This window comes from Pogona vitticeps, chromosome 5 (assembly GCF_051106095.1).
Source record: "Pogona vitticeps strain Pit_001003342236 chromosome 5, PviZW2.1, whole genome shotgun sequence".
NCBI classification, from domain to species: domain Eukaryota; kingdom Metazoa; phylum Chordata; class Lepidosauria; order Squamata; family Agamidae; genus Pogona; species Pogona vitticeps.
In genome coordinates this window covers 65,262,521-65,288,811 of record NC_135787.1, presented here as the reverse complement: position 1 = coordinate 65,288,811, position 26,291 = coordinate 65,262,521, and the positions used below count along the sequence as shown (strand labels likewise).

At 39.6% G+C, this 26,291-nt stretch overlaps 1 protein-coding gene across 1 annotated transcript; it reads left to right on the top strand.

Moving 5' to 3' along the window:
* On the top strand, window positions 1-26,084 carry PDGFRL (platelet derived growth factor receptor like). Its single transcript, XM_020791440.3, has 6 exons — window positions 1-289; window positions 5,334-5,628; window positions 13,450-13,601; window positions 16,821-17,114; window positions 23,131-23,270; window positions 25,172-26,084. The coding sequence occupies exons 1-6, from the start codon at window positions 235-237 to the stop codon at window positions 25,358-25,360; spliced, it is 1,125 nt and encodes a 374-aa protein (XP_020647099.3). The 5' UTR covers window positions 1-234; the 3' UTR covers window positions 25,361-26,084.
* Window positions 26,085-26,291: the final 207 nt, after the last annotated feature.

The window sequence follows — 26,291 nt, the reverse complement described above, 5'->3', positions numbered from 1 at the left end:
GAGGGGGGCCTGAGGGCGGGAAAGGAAAAGGCCGTTCCTTGCAAACGCGCCCCCACCAATCCGCTTAACCAGACTTGAGGCGACCTTTCCATCCCGTCCTCCAGCTTTGAGCTCTTTCTGGACGTCTCTCTCGTCTGAAGAGCTGACGGGAGGGGCTTCGGGACCTTTCTTTTCGCTAACTTTTTTCTCCCGGGGACTCGGGGCGCCTCGGCGTCTTTCTCTTCCCTTCCCGCCATGAAGCCGTGGCTCTTGCTCAGCCTCCTGCTGCTGCACCAAACGCTGCAAAATGGTGAGTTCAGCAACGGCGCGGGCAATGTCGCTCTGCCTTTTTCCCCCCCGCTGCTGCCCCACGTCTTCTCTTCATCCTTCCCGCGGAAGGAAGGTATATCTTGCAGCATCCCTTAAAAATAAATAATCTTGATCCCTGTATTCTTTTCGTCCCGTCCCCCGCCCGGTCCCCCCGCCTCAGTTCTCTCACGGCCGACCACCCCTCTCGGAGAGGTTAGAGGTAGATTATAGCATGGGGGGGGGAGAAGCGTATGCCCACCCTACATACAGCAGCAGCCCTGACCTGGCAAAGGACGCCGTTGGAGAACAAGTGCGCCTCTGAGGGAGGGCGCCCGTGGTTTACCAGCCACGCCCCATTCAAGAATGTGGGGAATTTGGACACTTCCCCCCCTTAATTTCTTTACCACAGGACGGCGGGTTAGCACGTCTTGACAGTTCTTTTCAAAAAAACAAAATTACATACAGCTTGGAAGCATCGGAGTTTGGGGAAATAAAAAGCTCAGAAATTCCCCCCCCCCCGAGCCACTGTGGCGAGTCTGAGACCGTCGAGTCCGGGATTTTTAAAATGTAGTTCTTTACGACTTTGATGCTACACTTTTCAGATGGAAAGTTTTTCCCCTGAAACGGTCCCTGCCATCAAATTCAAAAGTCAGAAGAAGCAGGAAAAAAGAAAACAAGAATGCTGGAACACCAGTTCTTAACATGACACAGTTCTTACAGTGATAAAGGAATGGTCTGCTCACAGTTGCAGAACAGACCTGAGTGAGTGAAATATAAGATACACTTAAATTTTTTTTTTAATATGCTGATTTTATTCCAAGAAGTTGGAGTAAAGTCCTCTCCTATTTTATCCCTCCAGTCAGTAGACTGCAGTATGAACATCTATGTCATAATAATTTTATTAGTCTTTAAGATACCACAAGATTATGGGAAAAATTTGGAGATCTTCCTTTTTTTGATCTATAACTCCCAGAACCCCTGAGCTACTGCAGGGACCACTGTGGGATTTGGAAGCTGTAGTCTGGAAAACTAAATTTTCCAAGTCTGGATTGTGAATCTTGATTAAGTAGATTAGCAGAGAATAACTGGCAAGGTCATTCAGAGTATTTCCTTTTGTCAACAGAATATTAAGTGGACTAATAATCATAATTAATAAAATTAGTAGATATCACAGTGACCCATTTAAACCAGTAGCCTTACCTCATGGCGCAGTGGTTAAACTGCTGTACTGCAGCCAAAACTGTGCTCACGACCTGGGGTTCGATCCCAGGTAGCAGCTCAAGGTTGACTCAGCCTTCTATCATTCCGAGGTTAGTAAAATGAGTACCCAGCTCGCTGGGGGGGGGGGGCAATGTGTAGCCTGCATAATTAAGTTGTAAACCACACAGAAAGTACTTGAAGCGCTATGGGACGGTATATAAGCAGCACGCTTTGCTTTGCTTTGCTTTATCTGGACTTAAATTGCAGAGGTTCCAGCTAAATGTCACTTTTCCTGAATGATTGTCCCATCCCTGTTGTGTGTCTGTGTTGTCTCCTGTTCACCAAGCTTGTAGGATTCTAAATTATTTGAACAGAGACCTAGCAGAGGTTTATATTTTCACTCACCCTGTCAATCAACATTTCAGAAGTTTTGGAATATCGTTACAGTACTATCATTGTTAACCGTGCTGGCTAGGGCTAGCGGAGTTGCAAGTCAAAACATTTAAAAGAAAGGCTGCTCTGAAGCCTTGGCTGTCTGTGAAAAAACAAAGTATCCTTTAGTTATAAAGCAAAATATATACAGTATAGTAGAGCATTTTTCAAGCCCTAAGGAAGTCCCCAACATGTTCCACATCTCAAGTATCATTAGAAGTCTTGAATACCCGTATGAATCAGTTCTTCTGTAGCTAAAATCCAGCATTCATTATCTTTCCTTCAGTAATGCCTGCAGAAACAGCTACAGTTTTCTTGCAAGAATGCTAAGTATCTGAAAGATATCTTATTTTCCTCAAATCTTTGAAGAAAAGCCGGGCTGTTTCAGTTTCCCCTGTGTATCATATATTTCAGAATCTCAGTCATGTCCAGCTGTTTTTCATTTAGTTTCACCTTTTAAGGATGTTGGTAACAATGACCAGAAACATAAATTATTATATAATAATACTAATAATTGTATGCTATCATGTCAATTCTGACTTATGGTGGCATTTTTCTGGATTTTCTAGGTATATTCAGAAATGGTTTCCTATTCCCTTTTTCTGAGGGGCATTAGGGGGCATCACCATTGATGCTTATTCAGTTAAATGTTGATTTTCTTTTTTCTGTTGTTTGATATTGTATCTTTTAAATTTTGTTTTACATTCGGAATTTAAGCCACCCAGAGTACATTAATTGAATCTAGATGGGTGGGGTAAAAGCTGGAAAAATAAATAAATCAATAAATAGTAAGGACTATCCCAAGATAGTTGCTGCCTCAAGTGAACAGCTGTTTATCTCCATCCTCTCAGGACAAGCTACATGGTACCTATACCTGTTGTTAAGGGCTGTCAAGTTGTTTCCAGCCTAGATAGTCATATAAATTAATGACGTCCATAGATCCGGTCATTTCAGACTTACAAATGAAACATCACAGCTTCCTTTATTGAGTCAATTAATCTCATATTAATTCTTCCTCTTTTCTTGCTTCTGTCAACTTTTCTAACATTTTTGTCATTTCCAGTGACCCTCCAGTATAGGAGGGGGATTTGTTGTAGGAAGAGAAATCTGGAAAGGGGGAGGGTTTTTTTTCCTACCATACTCCAGTGTCCATGCCATGAGGGAACAGTCTGGGTAGGCGAGACTCGTTAGCCTGGGAAGGCAGCTGTAACGGAACCCAAAGTACGACGTCATTCCTGCATGTCAATCAGGGGATGGAACAGGAGGGGCGGAGTCAGAATGACAGTTGGAACCGCTGGGTGAGACAGGGAGTTGGAATCAGAGAGAGAGAGAGGTTCAGGCAGAGTTAGGGACCAGAAGATATTGAGGGAGTGCTAGGGTTTAGGAATAGCAAAAAGGGGTTAAGAAAGGAAATTGAAAAAGTAAAATATATTGAACTAGCAGGAATGAACGCATCACTATAACAAGAGAAATATTGACATGATCTGAGATACTTTAACACCTGATTTTAATATACATGAACATATGAAACAGTTATATTTGATTCTCCTTATGATTTTGTTCAATAATAAAAGAATATTTATTTAAACCCCTTGCTTCCTGAAATTATATGACCCTTTGTGGTGACAGCTCCTGTGTGTGGATTTGATTTGGTATTAGTATAATACCTGGTGGCAGCGAAAAGGGCGTATTTACCTTTGTGGAGCCCAGAGGTATAAAGGGCACAAAGGGGGATCGCCACAGCAGCCCATCTAGGAGAAGGAAAACTCTGACTTCAAACCCCTACTGAGGTGCCGCCATCAGCCTCCATGCCATGAGTGAGCAGGCTGGGTAAGTGGGACTCGTTAGCCTGGGAAGGCAGCCCATCTAGGAGAAGGAAAACTCTGACTTCAAACCTCCACTGCCTTGTGGCTATATCCACTGATGGAAAAGGCTTCAGGAGTTAACCTTGAGGCAAAATCCGGAGGCGGAGTCCCAGAGGCAGTTTGTGTCCTTCTGGCAACTCCTGCTATACGTTACTGGAACCAGTCGTATTGACTCTTGCCTTTCCATTGGACTATTTCAGTGACATGGAGAGGGGGGATTTTCTGGTTGGGTAACAGCCTATTCTCCACATTATTTTACCCAGGCTTCGTTCCCTGGAGAGGACACTCCAGCTTTGCGTGGAGCGTCAAAACACTAGACGCTGATACAAGTCCTCCATACAGAACATATTACCATAGTCTCTCGAGACTGAAGGATGCCTATGATGATGACTCTAGTCTGTTACATGAGGCAACTGTCCCATTTTGCCTAACAGTAGAGCTGAAATCTTGCTACCAAGATTGTAATTTGTAAGTTGTAATTTGTAAGTTGTAATACTAATAGGAGCATGGAGGCAGATACATAAATAAACACGTGATGACTAGAAAGCTTGGTCAACCCAAGATATTTTAATGCCTTAGGGATTGTAGATGCCCCTCAAAGCATCTTACCCATCAAGTGTCTCAGAGCTGGCAGCCAGTCATGTTCATGTGGCACATGAAGCAGAAAATCGCACAAGCAGCTCTCACTATCCTTGGACAAAAGTGCTGAAAACCAAATACTGGAGAACTTGTTGCTTCGTCACAACTCATAAAATCTTCAGCCTCTTGTGCTTACTTCACTCTGCCTAATGGTAGGGCTGGCCTGAAACAGTTTTTACCAGTATAAAAGTTTCCGAGCTGATGCATTTTTAGTGATCGCTCTGCCTAGTTTTTTAAAACCCTAAGCTAATTTCAGAATCTATAAAATCAGCTCTTTTTTGTGTAGCTGTGTTTTCCTGGGAGTGCTGACAAAGAATAACTTCTAGCAAAACTGACTGATTTTTCAAAGAAGTGTCATCTCTCCTCAGGGTAGAACATTGTAATTGCTTACTTGCATGTGTTAATTTAAATGTATGCACATTTAAAATTGCCTATCAGTGACTTAAAAAAATGACCAGGATGTCAAAAACAAACTCCATGTCAATCTTGCCTATTTTATACAGTAGTTGCATATTCTAATGTAATGTACAGATTTTAGATATTCTGGGCTCCCTTCAATTTGAGGAGTGAGGAGCACTTTCAGAAAAGTATATTTGCTGTCCTGTAAACAGGCAAAGAGGCAAAGACCTTTCTCTTCAGGCAAGCTTTCCCTCAGTGACTGGTTGTCTGAGCACAGTTTTTAAATTGATTGCTGAACCTTACTGCTTTGAATGTGTTTTTGATGTTGCTTTTATTTACCATTATTTAGTGTGGTATTGATCCTTTTTAGTATTTGTATATTTACTGTTTTTAGCTTTAATGTTGTCTTTTAATAATGTAAGCCACGTTTGTCCTTTTTAAGGAAAAAGATGGGGAATGAATGAATGAATGAATAGTTACTACTGATATTGTATTTCTCTCCCATGATAGCTGTTGGTCAGCCTGCAAAGAACAAACATCCAAAGGAACCAGGAGACAACAGGATCAAACCTGCTAACAAAAAAATGAAACCCAAAGCTCCAAAATTAAAGGAGAGAGAATCCGCAGATGCTTCCCCCAAGATCCATTCCATAATGACACAAGTGATGGAAAAGGGCCGCTTTCAGAAACCTGCTGCTACTCTGAGCCTTTCTGCTGGACAGAGTTTGGAACTGAGATGTAAAGGAAATAAAATTGGGTGGAGCTACCCATCTTATCTCAACACTTTTAAGGATTCCAGACTCAGGTAAAGTTTTGATAGGTGGCAATGTGTGAAGTTGCATTCAGACTTTACTGGGGTGGAGAAGAAACCAAACTGAATGGTCTTGCTCAGATAAATACACGGAATTACATAGAGACAAAAGCAGATGTCAGTAGGATCATTGGGTTTCATTAGGGATCATTACACATTTCTAGTTCCCTTAACATATTGCCTAAAGCAAAATTCTTGATTGGAATTGCATGAGAATGGAGTTCCTAGGATGAAATATCCAGAAACCTTGAAGTACAAAGAATGACACTAAGGCTGTGATCCTAGAAGTAAGATTATTGTACACATCTGCACTTTATTCTGAGCAGAAATTCATAGAATTGCATTGTACAGCTTGTTTACACAAGGTAATTTTCTGATTTTATTCCAAATTTTATATTGAAGTGGTACCTCAATAATAATAATAATAATAATAATAATAATAATAATAATAATAATAATAATAATAATAATAATAATAATAATAATAGCATAATAAGCAGAAGAACTTGCTCTAAGATATGATAAGATATGATAAGATATTTGTTTTAAATTAGTTTTATTCAAATAAGTTTTTCAAAGGCTATGAAATGCAGTTTTTTCTATATTATTATTATTATTATTATTATTATTATTATTATTATTATTATTATTATTATTATTATTATTATTATTATTATTATTATTATTATTATTTACATACCATCCATCTGGTAGCCAAGGCCACTCTGGGTGGTTTACAGCAACTAAACAGAACAATAGAATAACAAAATATGACAACATCAATAAATTAAAAAGTGCAAAACAAAATAGCATCAAATACAGTGGGAGACATCGTGGAATACAATACACCTGCTTGCACCTGCTGCTAAAATTCAGATATAAATATGGGTAAACTTTATATAGAGGCTAGACATCGGGCTACTGCTTTTTAGATGTGTGTAGCATAATTCAGTTTTGGCTTCATTCCAGTGTGTGTGATCACTGGGATGCAACCAAACAGTTGGCTAGCTATCTCTATGGAAAAGCTGTTAATTGGCATCTTCCACTCGTCTCTCCTTGGCAGAGCAGGGGAGAAATTTTGCATTTATTTTCAATGGTCGCTGATGCGTTTTGAAAGGGTTTTTTTAAACCTATTAGCAACCATTAAAAAGAAATGCAAAACTTCCTCACTAGAGGTGAGTGGCAAGGAAGACTCAGAGAGAAAGCTTTCTGTTACTCAATATCATTAAGCAGGTTAATTATCTCTCTCCTGACTGGTAGTAAGAGTCAAAAGGAGGAATGGTGGTAGATTTTAAGAAAGGAAGTCTTACATGGCTGCTTAAGGGATGATGGTGGGCTGTGTTGAGGAACTCTTTGTAGTTCCATTGTCATGGACAGATCACTACCTGGTAAGGTTTAGAATTACTAAAACTCCTAACCTCTGCAGGTGTGGGGAACCAAATAGGATGGTCCACAACGGGAGACTGATGGATCTGACTGGTTTTCTGGTGGCTCTTGGGGAATTTCCTATTGCCTCAGCAGGCGATCCCGTGAAAGTCCTGGTTGACCTCTGGAATGGGGAAATGGCCAGGGCTGTGGACACAGTTACTCCTAACTGTCCCCTCCCACAGAGTAAAGCCAGACAAGCTCCTTGGTTTACTATGGAGTTGGTGGTATGAAATAAGTAGGACTGTTGGGGACTGAAGTAGGTCCGAAGTGGGATGGAGACCAGAGCAACAGTGGCAGACAGCTCAGAGCGAATCTGACTCATTTGAAGGCCCATTATGTGGCCGTAGATACAGCAAATAAAGGATTATTGTGTCTGCACAGAATTGTCCAGCGGAGTTATTTCAAGTGGTGAGGGGCTTAATATGTGTCCCACCAAAATAAAAAGATCTGAACAGTCAGCAATCCATTGTGAGGAATTTGCATGACACTTTGCAAGCAACATCACTCAGATCCAGTCTAACTTGGATGATGTATTTTATGCATGTCTTGTGGATGCAACCTTGGCCCCTACCTGTCCCATTTTAATAGACTTGTTTCTGTTGGTGCAGCCTGAGGATGGGGACAGGATTCTTGAAGAGGTGAATGCCACCACATGTGTGCTGGACCCCTGCCCTTCCTGGCTTATAAAAGTAGACAGAGGGGAAATGGTTGAGTGGTTAAGGGGAGTAGTGAGTGCCTCCTTGCAGCAGGGTAGGATCTCAGCATGTTTAGAGGGGGCAGTAATAAGACCATGGTTAAAAAAGCCCTCAGTTTCTGGGGAAGATACTAGCGTGCATGGTGTTTTCTCAGCTTCAAGAATTTCTGGATGAAGTGGATTATCTAGACCCATTTCCGTCTGGCTTCAGGCCTAACTTGGGATGGAGACAGATTTAGTCACTTTAGTGGATAACCTACACTAGGAACTGGATAGGGGGAGTGTATCCTTGTTGGTATCCCTTCTCAGCTCTTAAGAGCCTCAGAGGAGACCCTCTTCTCAGTCCTATTGCCATTGCAGATATGCTTAATGGGGACACGAGACAGGGCCTTCTCTTTGGCAGCACCTAGATCGTGGAATACTCTCCCTTGGGAGATTAGGAGATTCTACTAATCAAAATACTTCTGTGAAGATAACTTGCAACCTAATAAAATACAGCAGTTGGCAGAAACGGCTCCAGGTGTAGTCTCTGATACCTGATCTTTTAAGATACCCAGTGAAACATAAGAAACCCAGTGTTATGTAGTAGTTAAGGTGTCAGACTAGGACTCAAGTCTTATGTTTGATGCAAGTAGCTTTGTTAACCTGTGCAAGCATATCCAGACAAAAAGAAAAAGAAAAAATAAACAGGGCTCCAAAAAGCTTTTGTTGCATACTTTTTGTTTTTATCTCGATAGGATCAGGAACATTTGCTGTTATGCAGTGTCCAGTAGTGTGAATTGATCCCAGTGATTTTCCATGGCTGGTCCAACTACATCACACTGGTTTTGTGAACTCAGGACACCTAGGTTAAAATCTGCATTCAGCCATAGAAACTCGTGGTAGCAATGCTGAATCACTACTGGAACATCTGAGATACAGGCCAGCTACATGGGAGTTTATCTTGCTTTGTAGCCACTTGTTGGGACAGTTGGGATCACTCTTAAAATTTCTGACTACATTACATTCTTGTTAGAGCATTCCAATGAGGACTAATCCATCCCAGATTGGTCTAGGATTGGAGCCTAGTGTTTATTTGGAATAATTAGGATTGGCCCAAATAAACATGGTTTCCTGTGCTTAGACCACTCCAGTGTGGTGTTCGGTGTATATGTTCTTCCTACATGTCATTGGTGACCTTTAAAAGTGGGTGTGGTCCGGCTGTGACCATGGATGTTATGCTCCGTCCTATTTTGAAGTTAAAAAAGGCATATTTGTTTTATTTTTATTTTTGAAAAATACTTTCCCACTATAGTGCTATGCCACTTACCGAAAAGTATTTTTTAAAAAAGAAGAAAGGGAGAAATGCAGGACTGAAATGTGCCCCCCCTTTCTGTGCATACCCAGCATTAATGCCAACCCTCAAGCAAACTGGCTGGCTGCTGTTGCAAAAGAGAAGGCAGGAAGTGGGGAGTGAGAATGGGATGGGCACATTGCAACCAAAGGGAGCAAAATGGGGTGCTCCAATGCCAACATGTGGTTGACTAGAACAGATTGTTACTATAGCAGCTGCAGAAGCAATTTTCATGTGAACAGAAGGAGCAATCTAATCAAGCCCAACTGTTCCAAATCTCTTCTTATTCTAACTTCATTTTTTGTTAAGTATATGAGCTTTTAATTTATGCATAATACATTATTAAGAGGAATGCTTTAATCAGGAATTGTAGACTATCACATTAAAAAATATCCAAATAATATATAGGTGGTTAATTCTCTGTTACATGCAAAGATACTTTGCTTTCTCATTTACTTTGTTGCTGCATCAATGTTTATGAAGTGCAGGAAGGAAGACTTAAACCCAATTTCATGTGCTCTGGAAGAAGTAGAAAAGATAATAAGTCCCTAGCAGAGAGTATTTGTGTATTGCACAGCAGGACCATATGGTTCTGTGTTGGCCTGATAAGATGCTGAATTGGACTACTGACATTTGAAGTAGAGAATAGCCTAACTGCAAAACAATTTTGTGTATACAACAGATTAATCAGCAGGGTGTTGCAAGCTGTTATAATGACCTGCTAAAGGTGGTTGTTTGTATTCACCAATAGAAACATAGTTCAGTACTTTAATTATGTACCATGTCTTGTTTCTCATGCTGGCATTAATACAACTTTGAATCAGAAATGCAATAATTGCAAAATTTCCTTTCCTTTCATTGTATTATTTATAACTTGCCTTTCTCCCAAAGAAGATCCAGTGTGGCTTAAAGCAGACAATATAAAAGCTAAAACGACTATAAATCATTAGAAAGCAATTAAACCAGTATCATATCATATCAATATCATATTGGGCCCTAGATACCTGAAGGACCGCCTCCTTCTATATGAACCTACCTGGCAGTTAAGATCTAACCAGGGGGCCCTTTTGAAAGAGCCGTCCCTTAAGGAGATAAGAGGAAGGGCTTGTAGAGAAAGGGTCTTTTTGGCAGCTGCCCCCAGACTATGGAATGCCCTCCTGACTGAGATTCGTCTGGCACCAACGCTGATGACATTTCGGCCCCAGGTCAAACCCTTCCTGTTCCAGAAGGCTTTTAACTGAAATAATATCAACTGTGGGTCTGATGGCAATTTCTAGAATATATATTTTAATTGCATTTTAATTATTTTGCCCTTTTATTTTGCCTTTTTATTGTATTTTAAATGCTGTAAGCCACCCATAGACCTTTGGGTAGTGTGGGCGGCATATAAGATAAATAAATAAATAAATAAATAAATAAATAAATAAATAAATAAATAAATAAATAAATAAATAAATACATACATACATACATACATACATACATACATACATACATACATACATACATACATACATACATACATACATACATACATACATATTCAAAACAGCTTAAACTATTTTAAAACATGAAGATATAAAGTCTTAAAACCTCTTTTTAGAAACCCTCATAGGCAGCCAGTTACTGGAGAAAGGCCTGCCAAAACAGCAAGGTCCTTGCCTGCTGGCAGAGAAGACAGCAAAGAGAGGGCCAGCCAGGCCTCCCTTGAGAGGGATTTCCACAGCTTTGGAGCAGCAATGGAGAAGGCCCTTCTCTCATGTCCTCACCAAATGTGCTGTGAGAGTGGTGGGACAAAGACAAAGGCCTCTCCTGATGATGTTAAAACCAAGGCAGGCTCATATATTGAGATGCAGTCTTTCGGATAGCTAAGCCCCAAGTTGTTTAAGACTTTGTAAGTGAAAACAGGACTTGAAATGGGCATGGAAATGGACCAGCAGCTAGTAGGTAGAGCTGTTGTTATAGGAGAGTAATGTGCCCCCTGTTAAAAAAAAAAGTCCTGGTTAACAATCTGGCTGCAGCATTTTGGAAGTGCTGGTATTTCCAAACCCTCTTCAAATCCAGCAGCACACCCAAGCTCTGAAGCTGTGTTTTCAGGAGGAGGGGAGTGTAACTTCATCCAGCACATCCTGAACCCAGAGTCCAAGATCTGCCTTTCAGCTGAGCAGGAACACCTCTTGTCTTGTCTGGAATGAGCTTCAGTTTTCAGAGGTAGAATATTGTGTTTTGTTTAAACTACGGTTTCTAGTATTTCTCAGCCAGCATGGCTACTGGTTCTGAAATTGCAATCCCACACAAACTGTTTAGGGAACAAGCCCCTTTTAGCTCATTCAGGTTTCCTTCAAAGTAAAAATATAGTGGATTAGACTGCTCATTATCTAGATCAGGGGTGTCCAACATTTCACCTTCCCTGGGCCACATTAGAAGATGAAAATTTGGTTTGGGACACAGGAAATAAATTGAAAGTGCCACTTCCCCTTTTGTTCTTGGTTGATATTGACATTTGCCTTTTCAGCCAGCTTTTTTATAGAAACTCACAAAGAACCCTGGAAGGTTCTAAACAGATTCCATGTTCCCCCAATTTCTCATTTTCTTCACACTATGGAATGTGGTCCCAGAAAATGTAGTGATGGCCACCAACTTTGATGGCTTTGAAAGTAGATTAGACAAATTCATAGAGAATATGGCTCTGTGGTTGTTATATATGATGGTTATATCACATCCAGTACTACCAGAACAATATACATCAGTATAGTGGTTGCTGGGGACCACAAGAGTCAAGGTGCTCTTATGTATTTGTCATGTTTGTGAGTTTCCTATAGGCAACTTTCTGGCCATTGTGTGAACAGAATGCTGAATTGATAGGCCTTCAGTGTGATCCCGCAGGACTCATCTTATTTTCCTATGTTGTTACTCACTCTGGCAGTCAAAAGATTCTGTTCATCAGCACCAGCCACAAATAAGTTACAAGGAAGCCAAGATAAGATTCAGATTGTGGGGCTTCACTCCTCATTTGTCAAAAATAGTACTGTATATAATACTGATAAGTTTGTTCTGAGATCTAGGTTATGTTATCAGGATTGCATATAACTATTTCCTATTGACAGTGGATATATGATGTTTCTTCCAGCAAGTGGATATATAATGTTTCTGCCAGGAAACTTGTAAAATTGGCACTATCCTTAAATTAGAGTCAGATGGCATTAGGAATGGCTTAAAACACTAGAGGCACAATTGAGTAAACATTAGTCTTGACTGCATACAGTTAAAAGGAATGGGGTAACTTTACCTGTAACTAGAATGGCATCAGTTGAACATTGAATTTAAATCAAGGGGACTTAACCCTGATTCATTTCTTCTAATATGTGGCCATTAATAATTGCTCTTTTCTTGGTAATATGCCCTAGCCTTGTGTTTCACTAACGTACACTTATCATAGTAATCAATATTTACCACAGAAACTAAAAAGCAATATAGTAATAATCTATGGATAGAACCTTCTTGCAATTGTCCAGAAATAACGATGGACTTTATCCAAAGGGTTAGTGAAGAAATAGAATCAGTTTTATGTATAAAAAAGAATCTTTGTGCCTGGATAGCTATGGATTGGGAAGTGATGGATGCAATAAAGTAAGACTGATACTTTTTAGGATACTTCAGAAGCAGGGTTGGAAACTTATGTCCCTCTACTGGATCGTATGCAACTCTTGTCATCCTTGAGCTTTGTCCACACTAGCTGGAAAATATGGAAATTAAAATTCAATAAAATTCAACATCATCTCTTTCCTCCCTCATTGTTCAAAATGGTTAAAAAACCCCTCTGGTGCATGAATATGGGCTATTGTGCTTCTGTATCCATGACTCAAAATGCTAGGAAATAGCTGAATTTGCTGCACCACATTGTGCCATTGGAAGCCATTGGGGGCTGTAGGCGCATAGTCTTCAATTTCCAAACATCTCTGCTTTTGGTAAAATCATTTCCATTTTCTGAAAGTCTGACTGAAATCATGTGAAATACTTCACAATTTTTTTGGAGGAGACAGGAAATGTGTTACTGGTTTTTTTACATTGGAACCATCATACAGTTGTTTAACCCTGTGTTAGTAGAAATACTGAAAACATTACTGTACTAAATACTGTCCCTAAATGACAGCTTTTAAACAAGTTTCTGCTTACAAAATGGCTTTTAAGCAACTGCTTTGAATTTTTAGGCAAGCTTTTTTTCCTGTTACATGATTTTTGATGAGCAGAGATAAGTAAATGAAACAGATGGGATTTAGGAATAATGAAATTGAGTAATAGGAAAGTAGGAAACAAGCAAACATTGCATTTGGTTGTGCTTTGTCTTTGTTTTTATTAGTATCAAGCAACATGACAGATATGGTCAGCTGATCCTGCAAAATTCCACTGCAGCAGACACTGGTGAATATAGCTGCTGGTTACTGGCGTGCACTAGCTACAACTGCAAGAAGGATGAGTCAAGAACAGGATCAACTTATATATTTTTTGCAGGTAACATGATGGAGAGTAAATTCTAAAGATATTATTAAAGAAGCTAATTTCCAGCATTTTTGTATCTGCACTTGACAGTACACCTGTTTATATGCCACGTTTGTTGCTGCAGCCTTTGAATAACTAGAAATCAAATGACTGGGAGCTAGAAATCCTTGCTGATTTCTTCTGCTAGATTCATTTTTTGACTTTCCTCATCCTAAGGAAGGTTCTGGTAGAGATGTTTTGAAGGTGCTAAAGGTAATTCTGTCTCATGTTGTTGAAGTGAAGAAAGACTGAGGGAATTAGAGTGAGCTTTGGTAGAGACAGACTATGAATTCTGAGTTTATTCCTTTTACATTAAGCTGCAGTTAATAGATCTAAGGGTTCTGATAAAAAAAAAAACAAATTGGATCTCACATGCCTGAAGTCTGATTCTCCCTGCCTAGAGAGAGATGGGAGAATTGTCCTTCCCAAATTGATAACTGTTTGGTTAACACAGAGACACTGGCATTCAAGATGCAGTCAAAATGCCCTATTCAGGTGTAGTAATATCAGATTTCTTGGAAACCTATCAACACAGGTACTATCCTAGTCTATGTTCCAAATGTTGAAGAAGAAGAGAAGAAGAAAGAAAGAAAAACCCATGAAGCTTTTATGCATGTATGCAGGGAAGAAATTGATTATTCACAAATGCGGTATATACAGATGATAATGTGCAACTCTGCAACACATGTGTACGAAATAGAGCAGAACAAACATAGTTGATGAATTTGGCCTATGATTCAGAAATGAAACATGATAGAAACTCAAAATAATTTTGTGAGCCATGCACCAAACAACCATACAGATGATTGAACAACACCAAGGGGCCCATATATAAGTTAAATAGACTATAGCAAAAGATAAACTGTCTGCCAGAACAAGACTAGGAGCAGACTGTGGTACACACCAGAAACTGATAATATAAAAAACTGGAGTAAAGCTCAGGAACAACACTAAGCAATCATAGTGCCAAAATATAATCTGAATAATAGTTCTAATGAATTTAAAATCTATGTACAGAACAGATTTGCAGTACTAAACTCAGTTGACTACAAACCATGGGAACTGTGGTTTGATACCAGAGATATAAACAAGGAAGAATGCAAAAAGACTTCCTACACTCAAAAGAAAATGAAAGCTTTGGTGGATGACTGATATAGCTCTTAATATTGTTAACAATAGAGAAGAAGCAAACATAAAAAGTGATAGAAATATGGTTAGAATCCTAAATGTAACTTTTCAGAGACTAATGCATAGGAACAAGGAGAATTTTTACAATAATTGGTATTAAGAAATAGAACAACAAAAAGGAAAGCAAGAAGCAAGAGATCTTTTCCACAAGATTCACAAAATCAAAGGGAAACTTAAACTAAAAGTAGCCATGCTGAAAGATCAATGGGAATATATTATCCAAACAAGATAAAACAAAGATAGCATACTGACGAGCCATATAGAATAGATTCAGAGATGACAGATTCCTTCTAAGAAAAATCTTGTGAAATACCTGAGATTTTAAAAAGCAAAGTGAAAGCTCCTCTCGAAGCATTTGGTAGAAATTAATCACCAAGAGTATATGGTGGTTGTTGTTGTTTAGTTGTTAAATTGTGTCTGACTCTTTGTGACCCCATGGACCAGAGCACACAAGGCCCTCCTGTCTTCCACTGCCTCCTGGAGTTTTGTCAAGAGTATATGGTAGAGGTTCCCAAAGTGTGCTCTGTAGTACCCGCTACTTGAGTACGTGTGAATATGGAGAAACAGAATAGTTCCCCACTAGTAAAGGTGTCAGATAGAGATGCATTTTATCTCCCTGCTAGTTTGATCTGTATACAGAGCATACAATATGAAAAGGAGGGTTAGATTCAGATGAAGGATGATTGAAAATCATTAGAAGAAACATCAGTAATTTAAAATATGCAGATAACAACCATGTTGGCGGTAGAAAGTAGCAATTATTTGAAACTGCTACTGAAAAAGGTTAAAGAGTCATAACTACAGAAGATTTTAATCACTTTTATGTTGACATTGAAAACAAGGAAGTAAACCTTTTTCTATATCTTGATTAAATAATTGTTCCAGATGGCAACTGCAACTAAGAAGATGGAAATTTGGAACAGAGACTATGAACTAGAAAAGATCCTTAAAAGTAAAGTGTTGCTGGAGACCAAGTCCATTTCATCCATACTTTGATATATCTGACTATGATACCTGGACAGTGAAAAAAACTTACCAAAAAAGGGAGTTTCACTTGAAATCAAGGAGAGCTTTACTGATATCAAGGACTACCAGAAAATTAAACCAATGTGTACTAGCTCAAATCAGACCAGATTTCCTCTAGGTAATAAAATGACTAAACTGAGGCTATTGTACTTCAGACATACAATGAGAAAAGAAGATTCACCAGAAGAGACAGTAATACTAGGGGAATGGCAGGTAGTAAGAAAAGTGGAAGACTTACTGTGAGATGGATTGGCTCAGTAAAGAAAGTTAGTTTGCAAAACCTGGGCAAGGTTCTTAATGACATGATCTTTTGGAGGCAGTTAATTCACCAGACTGCCACATTAACAGTGCACAACAACACTACAACATTTGGATGTCCTTAAGATATTGGAAATCTTAATTAATTACAATCCAAGCATTGGGTTGGAGGGAAAGGGTACACTTTACCAGGGGCCAGCTGAGAATGCAGTGCCATGACTGCAAGGGCAGAATTTGTTCACGTTCTTGATCATGTTCAAACTTGTTTCACTCTGTAATGTGGAAATCCTGAGAAATTTGCTGGACTCTGTGAGAGAAAGTGTGCTAGCACAAGAGGCAACATTCTGAATGATCAATTGCTGCTCTAAGTCCTTCTGTAGGACAGAGGGAGCAACGGCAGCCCTACCTCAAAGCAGAAATCACCACTCACTTGCATGCCCTTGCCATTATAGAGGATTTCCAAGAACTTCCAAGTTGTAGTTGCTGCAGGTCCCTTTCTGCATAGAGTGCAAGGTAGGGGTATGCAAATATGTGTGGCCCTCATCTCTTTCTCCTTCACTTTCCTGTCCTTATCTTTTGAAAGTCATATCATATGATATATCAAATCATACCATATACCAGGTGGTTCATGCTGCTGAAATCTAATGCTTTCAAAAACATGGGTAATATCACCATGTAATAAAGTGAAGTATAACATACACTTAATGCCTTTTTCCACAGATAAAGGGGAGCTCTTTGTTCCCTCTCCCAGTTATTTTGAAGTTGTCTACCTTAATCCAGATAAACCTGCAGTGATTCCTTGTCGAGTGACAAGCCCCTCAGCAAAAGTAACTCTTCACCAGGAGTTTCCAGCAGAAGAAATAAAAGTAGATGGAATCAACATTATGTATGACACGAAGAGAGGCTTTGTTTATCAGCACCCAACTTCTGATCACAAAGGAGTGGTATATTGCAGAGCTGAATCACGTGGAGATCCTCAGATTTCAATTAAATACCAGTTGCTTTATGTGGAAGGTAAACAAGCTGTTCGTAATTGAAGGGTCAAATTAGACAACCGTTGTTCCCTCAAGTGATAAAAGATGTCTCCTTGTGTATAGCACACATTGTCACTTACTTTGAATTAAGCATGCACAGACTTAATTTGTTGAGGCACATATCCCTGAGGTGATCCTGTTGTAAGCAGAAACAGAGGCTAATTGTAGGGCATCTGTAATTCTCTTTGATATCTAGTTTCTGCTTTGGTGAACTGTTGATAATTGTTTTGCTCAGAAACTAGTGAAAATTGGCCTGTTCAGGTGAAACTGGAAACAGTGAAGTTATGTACAGTATTTATAGTGAATGCCTAGCTAAGTATTTTGCCATGAGAAAAATGACCAGCATAATTAGAGCAGTTACATCAGTACACTTTCAGTGAGCTCAAGGAACTGTTTTGGGAGCTAAAATGCTTCAGAGACTAGTTCTGTTGATCTGTAGAATTTCGTATAAGTTGGGGACCTTTTTCTGTCTCAGAACTTAAGAATTCTGCACATTGTAAGAAGTAGAGAGAGATACACACCTTAGGTGAAATCCTGTTCCATAAATTATGCCTTGTAAGGCTGATGATGTCATTAATTGCTGCAGCAGTTTTTCAGAAATAAAACATCCCTGAATGGTCCTGAAAGATCCCAAAGCTTCCATGGAGTCCTCTTTGTTGTCAGGAAGCTGTTGAAGGAACAAGCTGGGGGGGGGGGTCTTCTGAAATTTCCTGCCAGCAGGATGACTTTACTGGCAGTGATTATTTTTGGTAATTAAAGATCCTCACTTTCCTGTGGCCCCTAGTGGATTCCCTGTGATAAAAGGGATTCCTGAGGAGCCTCAGGGCATTCTAGGAAGAAATTTGAGAAATTTTATTTCTGAAAAATTACATGACTGATGACATCGTTATTCTTATGTGGTGTGAACAGCAGTACAGCTATAGGTAGATAGATATAGATGTCTATGTGGTCCATGAACAAACTTCAAAACTCAGATTGGATAATACTTTACAGGATCAAGAATTAATTATCAAAACATGAGTTTTCAAGTCCATCAGTCCATTGTGGAGCTTGAGAAACAGAGAAGAATAGGAAAGTCCAAAAATCAAATGGACTAAATATTAAAGTCACATGATTTGAAGTTAAACCAAACTTCCGAGATAGAGACTACAAACTTGGAAGAATCTGAATGACATATAAGGATATCAGGTTTCATGTCGTTGTCGTCGTTTAGTCGTTTAGTCATGTCCGACTCTTCGTGACCCCATGGACCAGAGCATGCCAGGCCCTCCTATCTTCCACTGCCTCCCGGAGTTGGGTCAGATTCATGTTGGTTGCTTCGGTGAGACTGTCCAACCATCATGTCCTCTGTCATCCCCTTCTCCTCTTGCCTTCACACTTTCCCAACATTAAGGTCTTTTCTAGGGAGTCCTCTCTTCTCATGAGATGGCCAAAGTATTGGAGCCTCAGCTTCAGGATCTGTCCTTCCAGTGAGCACTCAGGGCTGATTTCCTTTAGAATTGATAGGTTTGTTCTCCTTGCAGTCCAGCGGACTCTCAAGAGCCTCCTCCAGCACCACAATTCAAAGGCATCAATTCTTCAGCGGTCAGCTTTCTTTATGGTCCAGCTCTCACTTCCATACATCACTACAGGAAAAACCATAGCTTTGACTATTCGGACTTTTGTTGGCAAAGTGATATCTCTGCTTTTAAAGATGCTGTCAAGGTTTGTCATCGCTTTCCTCCCAAGAAGCAGGGGGCTTTTAATTTTGTGGCTGCTGTCTCCATCTGCAATGATTATGGAGCCCAAGAAAGTAAAATCTGTCACTGCCTCCATATCTTCCCCTTCTATTTGCCAGGATGTGATGGGGCCAGTGGCCTTGATCTTAGTTTCTTTGATGTTGAGTTTCAGACCGTTTTTTGCACTCTCCTCTTTCACTCTCATTACAAGGTTCTTTAAATCCTCGTCACTTTCTGCCATCAGAGTGGTATCATCTGCATATCGGAGGTTGTTGATATTTCTTCCGGCAATCTTAATTCCGGCTTGGGATTCCTCCAGTCCAGCCTTCCGCATGATGTATTCTGCATATAAATTAAATAAGCCGGGGGACAATATACAGCCTTGTCGTACTCCTTTCCCAATTTTGAACCAATCAGTTGTTCCATATCCTGTTCTAATTGTTGCTTCCTGTCCCACATATAGGTTTCTCAGGAGATGGATAAGGTGGTCAGGCACGCCCATTTCTTTAAGGACTTGCCATAGTTTGCTGTGGTCCACACAGTCAAAGGCTTTTGCATAGTCAATGAAGCAGATGTTTTTCTGGAACTCTCTGGCTTTCTGCATAATCCAGTGCATGTTAGCAATTTGGTCTCGAGTTCCTCTGCCCCTTCGGAATCCCGCTTGTACTTCTGGGAGTTCTCGGTCCACATATTGCTGAAGCCTACTTTGTAGGATTTTGAGCATAACCTTGCTAGCGTGTGAAATGAGTGCAATTGTACGGTAGTTGGAGCATTCTTTGGCACTTCCCTTCTTTGGGACTGGGATGTAAACTGATCTTTTCCAGTCCTCTGGCCACTGTTGAGTTTTCCAAACTTGCTGGCATATTGAATGTAGCACCTTAACAGTGTCATCTTTTAAGATTTTAAATAGTTCAGCTGGAATGCCATTACCTCCACTGGCCTTGTTGTTAGCCAGGCTTTCTAAGGCCCACTTGACTTCACTCTCCAGGATGTCTGGCTCTAGGTCAGCAACTACATTGTCTGGGTTGTCCGGGATATCCAAATCTTTCTGATATAATTCCTCTGTGTATTCTTGCCACCTCTTCTTGATGTCTTCTGCTTCTGTGAGGTCCCTTCCATTTTTGTCCTTTATCATGTCCATCCTTGCACAAAAGGTTCCTCTGATATCTCCAATTTTCCTGAACAGATCTCTGGTTTTTCCTTTTCTGTTATTTTCCTCTATTTCTTTGCATTGTTCATTTAAGAAGGCTCTTCATTTAAGAAGGCTTTCTTGTTTCTCCTTGCTATTCTTTGGAAGTCTGCATTCAATTTTCTGTAACTTTCCCTATCTCCCCTGCATTTTGTTTCCCTTCTCCTTTCTGCTATTTCTAAGGCTTCCTTAGACAGCCACTTTGCTTTCTTGCATTTCCTTTTCTTTGGAATGGCTTTTGTTGCTTCCTCCTGTACAATGTTACGAGCCTCTATCCAAAGTTCTTCAGGCACTTTGTCCACCAAATCGAGTTCCTTAAATCTGTTCTTCACTTCCACTGTGTATTCATAAGGGATTTGATTTAGATTATACCTGAGTAGCCCAGTGGTTTTTCCTACTCTCTTCAGTTTAAGCTTGAATTTTGCTATGAGAAGCTGATGATCAGAGCCACAATCAGCTCCAGGTCTTGTTTTTGCTGACTGTACAGAGCTTCTCCATCTTTGGCTGCAGTGAATATAATCAATCTGATTTCGATATTGCCCATCTGTTGATTTCCATGTGTAGAGTCGCCTCTTGTGTTGTTGGAAAAGAGTGTTTGTGATGACCAGCTTGTTCTCTTGGCAAAACTCTATTAGCCTTTGCCCTGCTTCGTTTTGAACTCCAAGGCCAAACTTCCCTGTTGTTCCTTTTATCGCTTGACTCCCTACTTTGGCATTCCAGTCCCCTAGAATAAGAAGAACATGCCAGTTCTAGAAGGTGTTGTAAATCTTCATAAAATTGTTCAATTTCAGTCTCCTCAGCAATGCTGGTTGGTGCATAAACTTGGATTATTGTGATGTTGAAAGGTCTGCCTTGGATTCGTATTGACATCATTCTGTCATTTTTGAGATTGTATCCCATTACAGCTTTACCCACTCTTTTGTTGACTATGAGGGCTACTCCATTCTTTCTACGGGATTCTTGCCCACAATAGTAGACATGATAATCATCTGAGTTGAATTCACCCATTCCTGTCCATTTTAGTTCACTGACGCCCAGGATGTCAATGTTTATTCTTGCCATCTCCTGTTTGACCACCTCCAGCTTACCAAGGTTCATAGATCTTACATTCCAGCTTCCTATGCAATATTTTTCTTTGCAGCTTCGGACTCTCCTTTCACTTCCAGGCACGTCCACAGCTGAATGTCCTTTTGGCTTTGGCCCAACCACTTCATTAGCTCTGGAGCTACTTGTACTTGTCCTCCGCTCTTCCTCAGTAGCATGTTGGACGCCTTCCGACCTGAGGGGCCCATCTTCCAGCGTCATATCTTTTAGCCTTTTGTTTCTGATAGTGGGGTTTTCTTGGCAAAGATACTGGAGTGGAATTGCCGGTTCCTACTTCAGGTGGATTGCGTTTAGTCAGAACTCTCCAGTATGACCTGTCCGTCTTGGTTGGCCCTGCATGGCATAGCCCATTGCTTCTCTGAGTTGCTCAAGCCCCTTCACCACGACAAGGCAGCAATCCATGAAGGGGAGGTTTCATGTCAGAGGGTATTAAATCAGTTGTTTATCTATGTCTGTCCTTTATCAAATTAAAAGATCTCAGGACTCTTCATCAGGGCAGGAATTGCCAATCTGAGGATGGTGGGAGAAAAAGAAAGCCAATTTACTGGAACTGTTAGTATTGAAAGAATGAATTGTCCTTTCTGTTTCTCAGAGTGCTGCATCAGGTGCATAAAAATCAACCACGTTTAGAATAGCTTTGCATTTTTGAAATGACCCGAACTTTAAAAGTTTTAAAAGGGATGTCTTTTTTGTTAAGAACAAATCACAGATTGATTAGTTTACTAGTGTACATTTGAAAATTTAAAAAGTTAGTCTCCTGAGACAAGAAGGGACAAGACTGAAGTAGAGTTACGACTTGACTTATTGGTAAGCATAAGTCTCAGGACAGTGACAGAGCTGGTTTCACCCCAGGGCCAAAGGGCCTCTTGCAAACTCTCCCTTTATATTCGGTGCTTTAATTATTTACTGTGTGCTGAGTTATCACAGCATGGCATTAAAGTATAATATGATATCTGTGTCCAAATCTATACTGCAGCAACAATTGTGACACTGTGTACAATTCTGGTTGCCACATCTTTAAAAAAATTGAAAGGAAAAGTTGCAGAACAATGACTGGATGATCAAGGAAAACAATTACAGAAGAGTAAAACTAATATTGAAATATCAGTTGAAAATGAAAAGGACAACATATATGTTATGAAATGGTGAAGTATGTTACATAATAGTCATGAACAAGATTTAGCCAGTTCACGCGATGCAGTCGTAATTAATGTAGTTACATAACCAGATGTACTTTCTTATTACAAACTACATATACATGTATGTTGGTCAAACTACCACAGTCTGGAGAAGTCATACAGAACACTGAAAACCTAATATTTCTCCATGCAGATGCCATTGCTCCTATTTGCAGTGTTTTATCAGCATGTCCAGAATGAAGGAAGTCATTACAAAACATGGAAGTGCTTTTCCCCATAAATCTTGCAAAGCTGTCAATGTTGTAATTACAAAAATATCCTTTATATTCTTAAGTACTGTGTATTTTGGTCTTCTGGTGCTCTTAAGTTTCTGATTCAAATGTTTTGATGGAGTTTGTGATGTCTCTTGCATTCTGCATTTATAGTGTCAAATTCCAAGTTCTGAGAATTTTCCTCTCATTATCTGTAGCCATTTAAATATCACTGAATGTGATTTTAGGGCTCAAAGCATATATAGTGGGCAGGCAAAATAACAAGTGGCTCATTGTGCGTGTGTTATGCTCACAAACCAATAATTCTGCTGCCAAAATTCCTATAGATGCTGCTCTAATGTGAAGAAATTAAACCCACATCTGTGGTATCAAAGTAACAGTTACTTTGCATTCCTATTTTTACTAGCCATGTATACAGTGTATATAAATAATCAGAGGAAGTGCACTGTGTGTCCATGAAAGCTAATGCTCTTATAATCCTTTTAGCCTTAATAGTGCTACATGACTGTCATTTTACTAGAAATTAAATTGGACAATTTGTTTTCATTTTATCTCATATGTACTTTCTAACTAGTTCCTAGCGGCCCACCTTCAACTACTATCAAAGCATCGTCCAATAAAGCAGAAGGTGGAGAGGATGTCAGCGTTCTGTGTACAGTTTTGGGGGAGCCAGATGTGGAAGTGGAGTTTAATTGGATATACCCAGGCCAAGAAGTAAGTTGTTGCTGATTATTCTCTAAAACAAAATTAGCACATTATGTATAATATAAAACATTAGCTCTAGAGTGGACCTCTGAAAAGTGGGATTAAAAGAGGTTATAAACTGCATACATAACTGCAGATACCTAAGGAAAGGGCTGCTAGAGAGCTACCTAGAAAAACAGGCAGATAGTAGCATTAAATGCAAAAATATTACATTTAGCACTAAAAACAAGATTAGGATTTTTTGAGAATGTTTTATAGTTAGGAACCCCACCTGCTTTGTCTGTCTTCCCATTCTTTTCCAATAGGTAAAAATGCAGAATGCTGTTGTATAAAATATTTTACCCATTTTAATCACATCATACACTGAAATGTCACAGATACTGTATGTATTAAGAGCTGTACACATTCAAAGCTGCAGAATTTCTTCTTGTGAGTGCAGAGCACTTTGAAGCATTTTTTCTTAGATTTCATGCATTCTGGTTTTTAGATACACTTGTAAAAACAGAATCTTTCCCGGATGAAGCACCTACATATCATTATTTATTTATTTTATTTTAATGGATTTCTACCACACCTATCTAGACCAAAGGTCTACGCTGGGCAGCATTACAAATTTTAAAAACAGTTAAAACAATGAACATATACTGTAAATCCAAGATGACAAAATGTGAATTTAAGATACGGCAGGAGGGAAAGCCTGCCCAAATAGCCAGGTCTAGACTTTACTTCTAAAGACACCCAGAGAGGGAGCCAGGCGGATCTCCATGGGCAAGTTGGTCCAGAGGTGAGGGGCCACTGCCAAGAAGGCCCGGTTCCTCATTCTTTCCTTCTGGACCTCCCTCAGTGTTAGGCCCCTCAGCCACCTGGCCTGGCTGGAACGAGTGACTCTGGTAGAACTCGGTGGGAGAAGACACTCTGCCAGATATCGAGGTCCTGAACCATTGAGGGCTTTATATGTCATCGTTAGGACTTTGAAATCAACGTGGAAGGGAATGGGCAGCCAAAGCAAGGCAGCCAGCATGGGGGAAATATGTTGGTACCTTTTCACCCCTGTAAGAAGTCTGGCTGCCGTATTCATCTCTTTATACTGTCTGAATTTACAGACATTGTTCATAGTTTTGTGTATGAAGTGTTCATGAGTGGCATTTCATTAAGTGAATATAAATAAAGCATTTTATGGATGTGTCCAGCAGTTCCCAAAATCATAACTACATTTTATTTTGCAGCTGAGGTAGGTTTAGTGATTCTAGGTGTACCACATATTCCTGTAAGCAGTTTAACAGCTGTGGCGATATTTTTATGCTAATCCTACAATTCCATGTGGACTAGCAACATTCAGCTCAAGCGATCAACATTTTTAAAATGTGTATATTTAGGAAAATGTAGTTTTCAGGCTGACCTGAATGGTGATGTCAGCATCACCATTAGATGTAAAAGCAATATTAAAAACACATTAAAAACAACAGAAATACAATACTCATTTTAAAAAAAACAACCCCTTAGACAAATAGTCATTTAAAAGGAAGCCTGCCTGAAAAGAAAGATCTTTGTCTCTTTGTGGAAGGTCAGCAAAGATGAAGTCAGTCTGGCCTCCCATGGGAGGGGGTACCAGAGCCTGGGAGCAGCAACAGAGAAGGCCTTCTCCCTCCTGTGAAGGACTATGAGAAAAGCCTCCCCTGAAGATCTTAAAGCCCAGGCAGGCTCCTAAAGGAGAATTTCAGTTTTTAAGATAGCTTGGACCCAAGGCGTTTAGGGCTTTATAAGTTAAAACTGGTACTTTTGAGTTGTGGCTGGAAATGCGCCAGCAGCCAGTCCTATATGTTTTCAGTTAACAGGTAAAATAAGTTTACTGAAATAAAATACTGTATTACATACATAATTGGTCACTATTAATATTTTTTTTAATTCAGTATGAAAGGCCTGTGCTTATGCAAGACTCTTGGAGGCTGATCAACAGAGGAATTGGTCATACCACACGAATCTCAGAAAGCATTATTACTATTGAAGATTTTGAGACGATTGATGCTGGAAATTACATTTGTATAGCACAGAATCTTCGAGGACAGACCACAGTGGCTACACACATTGAACTGATCTAGTGGATCGAGCTCTCAGGAGAGAGAAGCAGAACAAGCAAAGGACTGGACTGCTTTTGACAAACTTTCAGTGAAGAACTGTAAGTGAGTAGGGGAAAATATTAATCTATTAGTTTAATCTCATATAGTAAGAGAAATGAAAGAGGATGATTGACAGCAAATGTTCAGCGTCCAAGTTTGGAACCCAGAAACTCCCTAGTTCACACCTTGTATCTACCATGACTTTATTAGCTAGACTTAGGGAAGCCACATCTTTCCTCTGCCGTTCCCTCCTCCTGCCTGTGCTCGTTTTCAAAATGTATAGCCCTGCCTATGTTGTAAAGATTGCCATGATGCTATCTTTATCCATTTTGAGTACTAAATGTTCTAGTGCTCTTTCAAACAGTAATACACATTTAAAGCGTTTATTTCTCACGCACATTTTTAATGGTACAAGTTCCTAAAAAATTAAACTAGACAAGTTGATTGAAAGACATACCATCTTTTAGTCTTGTTGTTTATCTAGCTGTGCATATAGGAAAAATAATGGCCATTGTTAACAGTTAACAAGAAAATTCCATGGATCTTGGTAAATTGGAGTGTTATTCTACTTTGCAAAATTTTATTTTCTTTCTTTTCCATTAATGAGGCACTAGTATATAAGTGCTTATGTGTTTACTGTTGAAAACACAACATATGTGTTACCCTAAATATGTTACACATTAAACAAAACATTTTGCAAGTTCTATGTATTTGCTGTTTATGGAATTTCTTTTATTTGTATGTGGGTTGGAGAATGGCATTATTTACTCTTTAGTAGTTTCAGCGGGAGAAGTACTCCTTTTTAAAGGCTGAACAGAAGGTCTTTTACTGATTATTAGTTTTAAGAAAATTTGAATTCAGAAGGAACTTAAACTAGCTTCATTTAAATATATGTGTTTGGGATCATTGTGCC